Raw genomic sequence first — 13,222 nt, 5'->3', positions numbered from 1 at the left:
CCCTTTTAAAATACTTATTAACACCTTTCGTTTGATACCCATATTGTACAAACGCATTCTAGAGTCGCCCCTGGTCCACATTTATGGCGATATCTCGAAAAGGCGTCCACCCATAGAACTAAGGCCCACTCCCTTTTAAAATACTTATTAACACCTTTCATTTGATATCCATATGGTACAAACAAATTCTAGAGCCACCCCTGGTCCACCTTTATGGCGATATCTGTAAAAGGCGTCCACCTATAGCACTTAGGCCCACTCCCTTTTAAAATACTCATTAACACCTTTCATTTGATACCCATATCGTACAAACAAATTCTAGAGTCAGCCCTGGTCCACCTTTATGGCGATATCCCTAGATGGCGTTCATCTATAGAACTAAGGCCCACTGCCTCTTAAAATACTCTTTAATACCTTCCATTTGATACATATGTCATACAAACACATTCCAGGGTTACCCTAGGTTCATTTTACTACGAGGTGATTTTCCCTTATTTTGTCTCCATATCTCTCAACTGAGTATGTAATGTTCGGTTACACCCGAACTTAGCCTTCCTTACTTGTTTTTCTTATAGGTTCCTTGAACTTCGAATTGGTTTTAGCGGCTGCAAGCTCGAAATTACGGGGCCTCTTCGTAAAGTGAAGTCGGCCTTATCGGAGCAGAGGGCGCTGCTGCCCCGCAGTGATTGATGAACTAAAGAGAAGTAACACAGAGATTCCGGTTTCATATGAAATTCTAAAAGGAGCAAATGCTTCGACTCTAGTTCTGCCCACGAAAGTGAAAAGAGCAAGAAATATGCGCATTAGGCGATGCCAAATGAACTGAAGAATGATTCTTAATATCACGTTGACTGATGCGGGAGGAGTAAATAAACTGCTACCTCTCTTCGATACACCAGGTACAATGGAGTTCATTTGATAGGGCTCAACAATATTAATACCTTAAAAAAGTTGAAGGCAGTTTTTCCAAACTTTCAACGGCAAGGTTTGAATCTCATCAGGGTCGAAATTGAAGGACGTGCCTAAACTGTTGCAGCTTCAGAACCCTAATGTACGGAAATGGTATAGGAATACACATACCTACATCCGTCGTCCTAATAAGAAATGAGTTTAAGTACATATATATATGTTTGCAGGGTGGTTTTCCCTCCTAAGAGATAAAAAGTTAAGAAGTACTACTCTCCTTAGAGGTGTTGTTTTTTTGTGGAGGTGGTAATTACTTGAAATATAAGCTCCAAGAAAAATATTTTTAGATATTTTAGGATGTCCTAGAAGTTTTAATGTGGCCGTATTAATCGTTCCCGAGATGGTGGGGCTTATACCTTAATGGTGTTTGTTACCGGAACGTGCCGGATCTATATCCAGCAAAGGAGCATCATCATTAATAACACTCCCCAAAACCTTGGGTTAGGGCGGGATGGCCTAGAAGTCACAATGTGGTCATATTTAATCGTTCAAAAAATGGTGGGGCTTATCTATACCTGTTGTTGTTGTTGTAGCGATAAGGTTGGTCCCCGAAGGCTTTGGGGAGTGTTATCGATGTGATGGTCCTTTGCCGGATACAAATCCGGTACGCTCCGGTACCATAGCACCATTAAGGTACTAGCCCGACCATCTCGGGAACGATTTATGTGGCCACATTAAACCTGCAGGCCATTCCCTCCCTCCTTACCCCCAAGTTCCATGAGGAGCTTGGGGTCGTCAGAGCCTCGTCTGTTAGTGAAACAGGATTCGCCGCGGATAGGTGAGGTTGACAATTGGGTTTGGAGAAGCTATATATTGCGCTGGCAACCTGAAAGGTTGCGCTACACAGCCCCTTGAATCTGGTATTTTAGTCGCCTCTTACGACAGGCATACCTACCGCTGGTATATTCTGATCCCCTAACCTGCTGGGAGCCTTATCTATACCTCAATTGTGCTTGTTACCTGAACGTACCGAATCTATTTCCGGCAACAACAAAAACCTGTTCAAACTAAATTTGCATAGAATCAGGGTTGGGTAACAAAAAACGTAAACAATCATGAACAAGCACAAAACAAAATGTCAAGTAAGCAAATATAAAATCAAGGCGAATCCATACAAGGTGATGGCAAAGCGAATTCCACCTGATTCGCTGTGCAGAAAAATTCCAAGTCAAAAAATTTGTATTGATTTCGATTAACTGACATTTTTTCAAGCCAAGGCTAAGCAATCAACTGATTGGATAACATCACTTGGTACTGAATTCGCCTTGTCACCTTGATTTAAAATCAAAAAATTATATTCAAAACAATTTCCTTGTTAGTGTGCTGTTGTTTGACATACATAAGTCGCTGCGTGGAACTGCAGCGTAAATATAGCTGCATATGTTTCCACAAAACTAGCAGCGCTGCAGCAAAACTGCTGCACATATATTTTGGTCCTTATGGTATTTTTAAAATATTAAAATTCTAGTTTTAAAATGCATTATAGAATTTTTGGACATTTCCATTGGGCTGGAACCAGAAGAAGGTCTAACACAGTTTCCACCTTTTCTTGTCTAAATATTAAATATGTCGCTGGCGCGGATCAACGGGGGAGGGGAATGTCCCCTATTCCCCCCCCCCCCCCCCCCCCTCCAAAAGGTCGAGAAATTTTATTTTATTTTTCAAATACTTTACAGAACAAAAATGAAATATCCAAAGAAAACAAATATGTTTTCAATGTTCAATACTTAATTTTGGCATTTCACGATGCACGGCAATTTTTACATGAATACCGCTTGAAACCGCTATGAAACTTTTTGATACCATTTCTCCCCCCCCCCCCCCCCCCCCCCCCCCACACACACACACCCAAGCTCACGATCCGCTACTGATATGTCGACATTGCAAAATTTTATCCGTAGGCACAACAAACATTTTGGATTTTTCATGGCAGAACAGAACTAAAAATTAACAACACTTGCCGTCTTTCAGTGAGTTTTACAGCTCCGGCTCACGCTTAATTCTCACGGCAATGCTCTGGATCATTGAGAGACTTGAGAAGCAGATGTCGTGAAATTTTCGCACACGTGAAATGTGATAGGCAGATGTCGCCGCTGTTTTTCATTTAACTCATACGGCGAAAGGCTAAGCAGCGACATCTATTTTTGAAAATGTAGGTATATTAAAGGCCGCGTTGCCAACCTAAAAAGAAGTAATTAACAAATTATCTGGCTCACAAATTGAATCAGACTTCTATCTGGATTTATCTGGCTCAAATCGTTGTTGTTGCATTTACATGCAAAATTATTTATCTGGCTCAGGATTTTGCCACCGGATGATAGCTACTGCCACAGTTCTGCTGTTAAACATTTTCGGGTATACATATCACAAGGAACAGTTAAGCTAAATTCTTTAAAAATAACCGTTTTATTTCAAACGCTATATCAACCGATGAACCGGCTACCCTTTCATTTTGAGAAGGGTGGAATATGCTGTACTTTTGTAGGATTGCGGTGCAACATTTTGAGAAACGAACAAGTCGCCTTTAACAATGTATAGAATAGCACAACGAAATATGACAACCCTGCCATTATTCAAAATATATGCAGCATATTAGAAATCCTAGCAAATCAACACACAGGAAACGCACCGTTTTTACAAGCACCTTACTTTCGATTTGATTATGCATTTAAGGCAGAATATGAAATATATAATTTGCATTATTTGCAATTAAAATTTCAACATAATCTTCAAATATATAGGCATTATTCAAATATACGTACCTACATAAGTTTGGGGTTCGGGAATTGAGTAACCGTAGCCAATGCTTCACATTTATATTTTGTTGTTGCGCATAGAAACTTTTGACCTTAAAATGCAAAACTTTCTACATTTTCTTTGGTTTCTAAAGCGAGAATATCCTCATTGCATTGCTTCCTTTTTTTATTTTCGCATGCAAATAAGAATGCAAGCGTTGAATTCGACTTTTATATTATAAATGGCCATTTCGGCCAGCGACACAAACTCACTGCATTTGCACTTTTGATGTTGCACTTTTTACTCTACCAAACACTTCATAACTTAAAAACACATACACAGCTTCAATACTTTTCATATTTTCTTAATTTATTCACACACTTTTCGTTTTATTTACATTTTTCACTAATTTCTTTTCGTTCATATCGCGCGCGTCAATTTTACACTTGCTCGTTTACAAATAGCTGTGTTTATTGAACATAGCTACTTTATATGCCATTCAAATCACAGTCAGTGCTTACAAGCAGGATATTTAATTAAATAAACACGTTCGGCATCAGAAACTCTGCATTTTTAACGGTACTTATATCCAGTAATGGCCGAACCACAGTGGGGACAAAATCTTGAATATGAAAACGGAAATAAAAAATTTTGAAAAGATATTTGCAAATAAAATTTTTACTTTTCATGTAGTTGTTGTAATGTAGTCGTTGTACACAGGAAAAAAACTTAGTGTACAAAGGGATTTTGCAAGGATTTAATTTTAATCACAGCACATAGGTGAGCGAACCAGGGTAATTTTACATAAGCGCGGCCGATCACACGCCCGGTTCGGTTAATTTCCAGTTTTTCGTTATTATCTTTTGAACGATTCCAAAATTGTTTTCCGTTTTCTGATTGGTGATCCTGGCACCAAAACGCGTCTTTCATATAGATGCCAAAGAGGATAGATATATATGTATAGAAAAAGAGGATAGATATAGATATAGATATCTATCCTCTTTGTATGTGCGTTCAACGCAATCTAACACATGCCAGTAACATCGCCACAATTGCCCAAGATGTTGCATTTGTTGATATAAAAGAAGCCTTAGTCTAAGCAATGGAAGCTTATTTCGCCTTGCCATTCACGTACAAAATTCGCGAAGCACTGTTATAAACATTCTCACTATACTAGAAAAATATTTGTTGATATATTTTCTGCCCTATTATTTTTTTGTTAAAATGCAGTTATTCACTGTGAAAAATGTTAGAAAAGTACCAAAGAGTATGAAAAATAATTTCACTTGCAAAGTGGGAAAGCACTCAAGATATTCTTCTCATGTTTTGCTTGCAATAAAAGTTGGCAGATGGCTACTTTTCCATGTCACCTGGCGCTACTGTCGCTCGATCTGCCGTTTTCCATAAAAATATCGGCAATGTACTCATCATGCATAAGATTGCGTTTAACGCATCTATATAGAAAAACATTGTGGCTCGGCCATAATACGTACTGTATAATGTGGCAAAATTTTATTCTGGGCTACCTTAAACAACTTTTCCTTGGATAACTTAAATATATATCTTGTTTGATAGAGGGTCCAATATTAGGATTTTGTTTATATACGCGAAAAATTGCGAATTTAAAGTGTAATTTTCATTTCTAGTATTGGCCATAACTTCTAAATAGGTAAAAATATTTTAATTAAATATTAATAAATCGTACAACTCTATATTTCAAGCAAAAGCTTTTAATCATTCCCAAAAATTAAATAATGCTAATTTTATGCTATAGAAATATCAATGCCACCTAGAGCAATTTCATATATATTTTCGTAAAATAATCTAATTTTGTGGAGTATCTCGAGTGAAAAAACTTATTTTTTTAAATATCTTTCATTTGCAAAAATAGGTCGACCAGGGGGTCGATTCCGGTTGAGAGTTATAGTGAAGTGAAAAAAATTTATCACTTTGGTTATCACTTAATGTTTTCATTTTTTCAGTTCACTGAGTTCGAAAGTGCGATTCTTATAACTGCTGTGAATGACATTTGAATTTACGATGTGTGAAGTTTTCTTTGCTGAATGATAAATTATGACAGATTTCTTTTGTTCTTGTTTTCTTTTTGTTTGATGTTTGTTTGACAATTTTTTTTAAATTCAAACGTTAACACAAAATTTGTATCGGCGTTAACTTTGTTTTCACTACACTTCAATTCGAAGTTTTGACGCAAAACGAGAATCAATAATAGTGGTGAATTGGTGTTAATACTTTTCACTTTACGATAACGCACAACCGGAATCGACCCTCAGAACTAAAATGCAATAAAAAATATTATGTAGACGTTGCCTATGTGAACGTTAAAATATATTTCATAAGTTTATCTTCAAAATATAGTCCTTATAAATAAATGTATAATGTATGAATCTTCCGTAAGAGAAATATAACGGAACAGTAAAAAGCTAAACCTGGTGCAGTTATATCATCTTCAATATCATGGCGATCTTAAAGTATAATACTTTATATTTCAATTAACAAAATTTTTTTTGCTGCTAATTCACATTTGGTTCTTATTGTGAGCCATATGCAGGTAATTAGTTAAATAAATAAAAAAAAAAATATTTAACGCGTGATCTAAGGTCGAGCTTCTCTTCCAATTTGCGTCGTGCTCCTCTTGATGTTCCCTACAAATTGGCCGGACGGGACCTACATGTTTTATGCGACTCCGAACGGCATCTGCAAGGCAGATGAGTTTTCACTGAGAGCGTTTCATGGCAGAAATACACCCTGAGCGCTACCGAGGGGGACCACGCTTAGAAAAATTTTCTTCTAATTGAAAACCGTTATTTCTAAAATTTTGATGTTGCTTTGCCAGGGGTGTGAACCCAGGGAATACAGTGTGGTAGGCGGAGCACGCTACCATCACACCACGATGGCCGCCATTAGTTAATTGAAAAAGATAAATTACAACGATTATTCTTAGTATTTTTCGAAGCGGTTATTTTAGTTAGTTTTTTCTTGTCCTTGATAAGAAATTTTACTACAGGCGTACGTACACGCATTTGAGCAAAATATATGCCCGTAGTGGCCACGAAAAAAATTTTGCCATTGACCTGTTTGAATGCATGCATATGGAACCATCAACTTTTCTATTTTAATTTCTGATGTTGTAAAAGGCTGGAATTAACATTAAATAAGTATGAATAGATTCCATATTTATAATCTGCACTTTTACATAATTATTTCGAATTATTTCCACAATTTTTCAAACTTTAATTAAGTGTTTTTGCGTAAAAGTGCAAACGGTCAAAAATTAGCTCATAAAAGTTTACTAGGCAACAAGTCAAAATTGTCTTGATTTCTACGTTCCGGACTACGTACGTACGTGCGTTGCACGTCGGTGAGTTTTCGTTTACATTGCGCATTCATAAGATAGGTCGTGTCAGCTGATTCGTTTTTTGTACGTACGTTCGTGGGTAACTGCGGATTTACCCATCATCCAATGAACTTTCCAGCTCCGTATCACGCTCAATTCTCAGGGGAATGCTCTGGATCAGAGCCGGCCACACAAATACTAAAGCAATTGCATAAGTGTGTGTAAAAATTGAGTGACAACTCCCCACAGTGTGCTAAACGAAAATGTGTACTGTGAAGTTCAAAATTAAAAAGGACTCTGGTTATTTGATTTCAAGCTAATCCTAACAATATTTACTTATATTCATATAACTAAGAACGCGGAGGTCGGGCTAGCCAGATAAAACTTTTTTATAAAAGAAGGTATAGTGTTTCTTAAATGCAAAATTTACTTAAAAAAATAATTTTTTCATTAAGAAAGAACTACAAAACAAAGTAAATGTAAAGAAAGAAATATATATTTTCAAAACATAAAATTATTCAATTAAAAAAAATGTATAAAAATTAAAAACACTAAGTAGAACGTACAAAAAGGTACTTATATTGAATTGTCAATATTTATTAATAATGAATTAATTATTATTAATTATTAATATTTAAATTGTCAATATTAATATGTATGTTCAAAGGAACTTAATAATACTAACTAAAACGTATTAAAAGTCACTTTAACATTGCATTACATTGTTTTTATTATGTGCCCAAAAAGTAGCATGGACTTTTCCTTTTGTATTCACTGTTGATTTTAGTGAGTGACAAGCGAAAGCAAACGATCGTGATCGCACATCGTTAGTGTCTGTGTGAAAATACGAACTCAAATTGCACAATGTGCAACTTTTGGCCGGCTCTGCTTTGGATCATTAGGAGACTTGAGAAGAAGAGGTCGTGATATTTTTGTACACATGAGTTGTGTTAGGCAGATGTCGCCGTTGGTATACGGTATACGGCCACAAATCACACGCACAAGATTGCGCATTGAGCATGTAAACAAAAGATCAGCTGTTTTTTATGGGCAGTTTTGACTTCATTTTATTTTAGCTCTTGTTTTTTCTCTATTTCTTCCACTAGCTCAAGCAGTCAAGTGTGACGTAGATGCGGAGAACGAAGCATTTTTTAACTCGTGAATGCGCAAACTTCTGTGTGTGATTTGTGGTGGAATACGGCTAGAGGCCAAGCAGCGACATCTATTTTTGAAAAAGTAGGTTTATCAAAGGCAGGGCTTGCCAAACTAAATACAAGAAATTAACAAATTATCTGGCTCACAAATTGAAATAGACATATATCTGGATTTATCTGGCTCAAATCGTTGTTGTTGCATTTACATGCAAAATTATTTATTCTCTTTTGTGACGGGACGATGGCTATTCTCAAATCTTAAGCTGGAGACATTGGTGCTTTATCGGTAACCGTATCGGTAACCTTATAACAGCTGATTCGAGCAACCTTATGAGAATCAATGCAATCGATTATTGGTGCCGCTAAAGTCGTAACCGTATCGTAGCAAACCAATTGGGTTTTGGTTTAAGCTGGAGTCATTGGTGCCATATGTCGTATCGCTGTATCCGTATCCCTAACGTAATCAGCTGTTTATCATTACGACGGTTAACCAAAACCCAATTGATTGGCTACGATACGGTTACGACCTTAGCGGAACCAATAATCGATTGCATTGATTCTCATAAGGTTGGTCGAATCAGCTGTTAAAAGGTTACTGATACGGTTACCGATAAAGCACCAATGTCTCCAGCTTAACCGTCGTAACGATAAACAGCTGATTACGTTAGGGATACGGATACAGCGATACGACATACGGCACCAATGACTCCGGCTTTATCTACCTGTTGGCGTTCGTACAAACGGTTAAAGCGGGAGTCAATGGTGCCGTATGTCATATCGCTGTAGTCGTATCCCTAACGTAATCAGCTGTTTATCGTTACGAAGGTAAACCAAAACCCAATTGGTTGGCTCCAGCTTAAGCTGGAGACATTGGTGCTTTATCGGTAACCGTATCGGGAACCTTATAACAGCTGATTCGACCAACCTTATGAGAATCAATGCAATCGATTATTGGTGCCGCTAAGGTCGTAACCGTATCGTAGCCAACCAATTGGGTTTTGGTTTACCGTCGTAACGATAAACAGCTGATACGTTAGGGATACGGATACAGCGATACCACATACGGCACCAATGACTCCGGCTTTAATAAACAAAGCTAGTGCTGCCAAGTTAAAATAATATTCATTACATTCATAACAATTTGTCTATACCTGCTAAAAATTATTATATGCTGTTAGCAAAAGTTCGCTAGGATGCGGAATAAATTTAAGCATTGGGAATATTGCTTCTGGGCAAAGGATATATATCGCTCCCGTCACAAAAAAAAATATACATAAAGTACATACAGAATGTGCTTTTTCAGGCCTGACGTCACCCAGAAAAATATGGGAAAATATTTAGAAGGCAGCTTTTATTTGAGGTATTTCTACAAATGGCCAAACTTAAGAATTTATGTGCTGGAGTTCTTGACCCAGAGTGCTAATTTTCAAACGAATTTCAATAGCCCCTTAGCTTTACCTTGCTCTGAAGCCCCGATTGGGAAAAATTAGAAAATCTTAATGCTAATGGACAAATTTGTATTACTGATACTCAGGAGTATTTTTTACTGCCTGAATAAATATGTTGATGTTTATGAAATGTTCGTAGTCTACCTATATGGCGCTTGCTAAAATGTAAGTATGTAAACTATTAATCAAGGATGTGTACCTGCACCATTTCAAAACACTTACGAAATATTAACAACTGAAATCTCAACTAATGATCACCTTGTTGCTTACTTCAAGCTATAACAATAGATTGATACCTGTGTCACTTATTTTTTTAACAAAGAGGATCAACCGATTATTAAGTTACTTGAAGGCAATTGTTTAATGTCTACCTAATCAATATAAAAGCGGGCTGAATTTAAGGCTTTTCCATCAGTTAAGGAAAAGTATACATACAAAGCGTAACATAATCGAAGAAGTAGCTGAAAACATTGTCTATAATTAAGTAAATCGTTAAACCAAGATATAAAAAAAACAATCGCAAGATTCCCACAGCTTTCAATTACCGGCAACAAGAAATATGTTTGATGACTTCGATCTGTTGGATTACGAAGAAGAAGATGATATTTCGTTTGGTAGTATTGCTGAGTTAACGACTGTATGGACTGATGTCAAAGGGTACTACGCGTCAATACACAGCTTGGGATTTCGTAATTTTCTATTAAAGCCTGAAATATTGCAAGCCATCGCCGATTGTGGCTTCGAACATCCATCCGAAGTGCAACATGAATGTTTACCACAAGCCATACTGGGTATGTCGGACATGGGTAAGACTGGAGTTTTTATAATTTCAACCTTACAACAACTCGAACCGGATCAAAATGTGCCTTGTGTCCTAGTACTGTGTCACATACGCGAACTAATTTTCCGAGTTAGTATAGAATATGAAAGATTCTCCAAATACATACCCAATTTGAAGGTTCAGGTATTATTTGGCGGGCTACCTTTTCAAAGTGATGTGGAAATTTTAAAAGCAAGGAAACCACATATTCTTGTCGGCACTCCAGGTCGCATTTTAGCTTTGATGCGCAATAAAAAACTAAACTTACAGTATTTGAAACATCTAATTTTGGACGAATACGATCAAATGTTGAACCAAAAAGAAGTGTATGGTAATATACGGGAGATATTCAACAGTACACCGCACACTAAACAAGTGCTGATGTTCTCCGCCACAATAAGCAATGAAGTACGTTTAATCTGTAAGAAGTTCATGCAAAATTCCATGGAAGTTTTTGTGGATGACGAAGCAAAATTGACATTGCATGGTCTACAACAACACTGCGTGGAACTTATGGAAAATGAAAAGAATAGGAAATTATTTGATCTTTTGGATGTGCTCGAGTTTAATCAAGTGGTGATTTTCGTAAAATCTGTTCAACGTTGTAAAACATTAGTTGGCCTATTGAATGGACAACATTTTCCTGCCATTGGCATACATCGTGATATGGCTCAATTGGAACGTCTGAAGCGGTATCAACAATTTAAGGACTTCGAAAAACGTGTTTTAGTGGCAACCAATCTTTTTGGACGTGGTTTGGACATCGCACGTGTGAAGTCGTATTCATTGTAAATTTTACCAAGTAGCGCAACTAACAGCTGATCGGTGAAAAACGCACATTCACACGAACAGTTTTCGACTCAATTTCAAAACAAAATTTTAGATTATTTAATTCAAATTTTAAAGTGAGATAATCCTTACAAATTTATGTATACAGAATATATATGGCGTTTTTGTTGTTATTAAAACAATAGTTTTATTTATATTAAAGCCTTTATCATTTTTTTTTTAACTTTGAAAAATCTCCGAACACCATTCCTTCATTATATGACATTCGACTGCCTAGTCCACTGCCTTCCACTCTATTCGCAACATAACCTCTACTTAAGCTGCCAAACTATATAGTAAACAATGGTCGTATTCAACTACGACATGCCAGAAGATTCCGATACTTATTTACCATGATTCAATTACTAGAGGTTTGTTCTTCAATGACGGCAGAGCTTTGACACTCCCAAATTGAGAAATCTGGACGGGTTGCTTTTACGAAGTAAGGAAAACGGGTAATAATTGAATCCCCTTTAGCGAAAATTGTAGTAGAAAAGTACCTTTAGTAGTATATTAGTAGTGATAATAAATTTGTAAATGCAACAGGTTTTGGAGGAAATAATTCAGTTTCTACTAAATATTTCGTGAATTGATAAAGAGCTATGTTGGTTTAGAATTTTATTCAAAAATACACTATATCAAAATTTGTTTCAAAACTCCCTGAGCATAAGTTCAATGCATTTTGACATAAGAGGGAGTTAGTGAAAAGCATTCTGAGGCGTTCTTCAATCTAGTTCTAATATAGGGCGTTTTTGTGACAAATCATGAAATGGGAAGTTTTTGAGAAATATTTTGAGATAAGATGACATTGAAAACGCAGCCGACATGGTCTGACAAAAAAAAAATAAATAAATAAAAGAAAATGGCTTATTGTCTTAGAACTTTATATTCCGGTCTTGACTTTGACAGAAGAGTTCAGCTTTTATGCGGTCCTACTACACAGGGAGTATTTACATTTTTATTCTGAAATGTCAGAAAGCTCCTTTACGTTAAGTATTCATGGAAGTGTTCCGTATAAAACGTTAATTTAGAATATTCGGAACACGTTCGTTTGATACTACCTCACGAGGTCCGAATATACATAATATTCAAAATATAAACTGATTCCCCAAATTCTTAAATGGAGACGAATGTTCCGAACATACGGAATGAATAAGTTAACATTCTCAATGTACCAATATTTCGTTATGGCATCTCCATTATTTACTAATGACATTTTTACGTGAATCAATTTACTAGTAGAGTTTTTGACGTTGATCGATGAATTTTTAAGTGGTTTAGGGTTCGTATGTTCATAGGTTTACGAAAGTGCACGATTCCTTGGTGTCCGTACGTCATAAAACCTATGTTCAGCCACACTAATAGATCATGGCATAGTTAATAAATTCATCATAAAATTAAAATAACTGCCTCATTCTGTTTGACGATATCGTCTCAAAAAGGATTATCGTTCCTGTGTTCGTATCGTTCGCCAAACAGAATGAGGCTGTAAATGTTCTAAGGAATTATGCAGTTTAGTACTTATCGGGTATTTGTAAACTGATTGCTTCCTATTTCTGCTACTAATATTTTTCGAAAAATTGCAAAGAAACAACACAGTTAATGGATGTTAATTCGATTTGGGAGCAAAATGGCTGCAATTGCCAAAAAATGTGTCTGTCGAGCAAACCTCTTGTGATTGAATCATGCTTATTTACATATCAGGTTTTGAATGAAGTTCAGGAGAGATTTGATGTCAGTATAACTGAGTTGCCAGATGAAATAGATTTATCTTCGTATATTGAGGGGCGATAATGAAAGTACGTAAAAAAAAATATTTTTAACATAGTGCTTATGTTTTGGATTAACTTTACTGTATATATTTTAAGAAATAAAGAAGTCTCTGAGATAATGGACCAAAGTCTTGTATATGTTT

At 36.3% G+C, this 13,222-nt stretch overlaps 2 protein-coding genes across 2 annotated transcripts in view; one reads left to right on the top strand and one right to left on the bottom strand.

The window, feature by feature from the left end:
- bbg (big bang) overlaps positions 1–4,137 on the bottom strand; it is a 753,080-nt gene extending 748,943 nt beyond the window's left edge. Inside the window, exon 1 of the mRNA XM_067756835.1 lies at positions 3,729–4,137. The gene's annotated coding sequence lies outside the window, so the exon portion shown is untranslated. The remainder of the gene's footprint in view (positions 1–3,728) is intronic.
- Positions 4,138–10,073: 5,936 nt separating this feature from the next.
- LOC137251958 (ATP-dependent RNA helicase WM6-like) lies at positions 10,074–11,482 on the top strand. Its single transcript, XM_067787031.1, has one exon. It carries the CDS (start codon positions 10,219–10,221, stop codon positions 11,269–11,271), a length of 1,053 nt encoding a protein of 350 aa, XP_067643132.1. The 5' UTR covers positions 10,074–10,218; the 3' UTR covers positions 11,272–11,482.
- Positions 11,483–13,222: the final 1,740 nt, after the last annotated feature.

The sequence above is a fragment of the Eurosta solidaginis genome, chromosome 5, assembly GCF_040869045.1.
Source record: "Eurosta solidaginis isolate ZX-2024a chromosome 5, ASM4086904v1, whole genome shotgun sequence".
NCBI classification, from domain to species: Eukaryota; Metazoa; Arthropoda; class Insecta; order Diptera; family Tephritidae; genus Eurosta; species Eurosta solidaginis.
Note: the sequence above shows the minus strand (reverse complement) of the source record. Positions and strands in the feature narration are given on the sequence as shown.

Bases quoted from the DNA above. Each gene is read 5' to 3' on its own strand.
- LOC137251958 (XM_067787031.1), top strand. From the start codon at position 10,219: ATGTTTGATGACTTCGATCTGTTGGATTACGAAGAAGAAGATGATATT.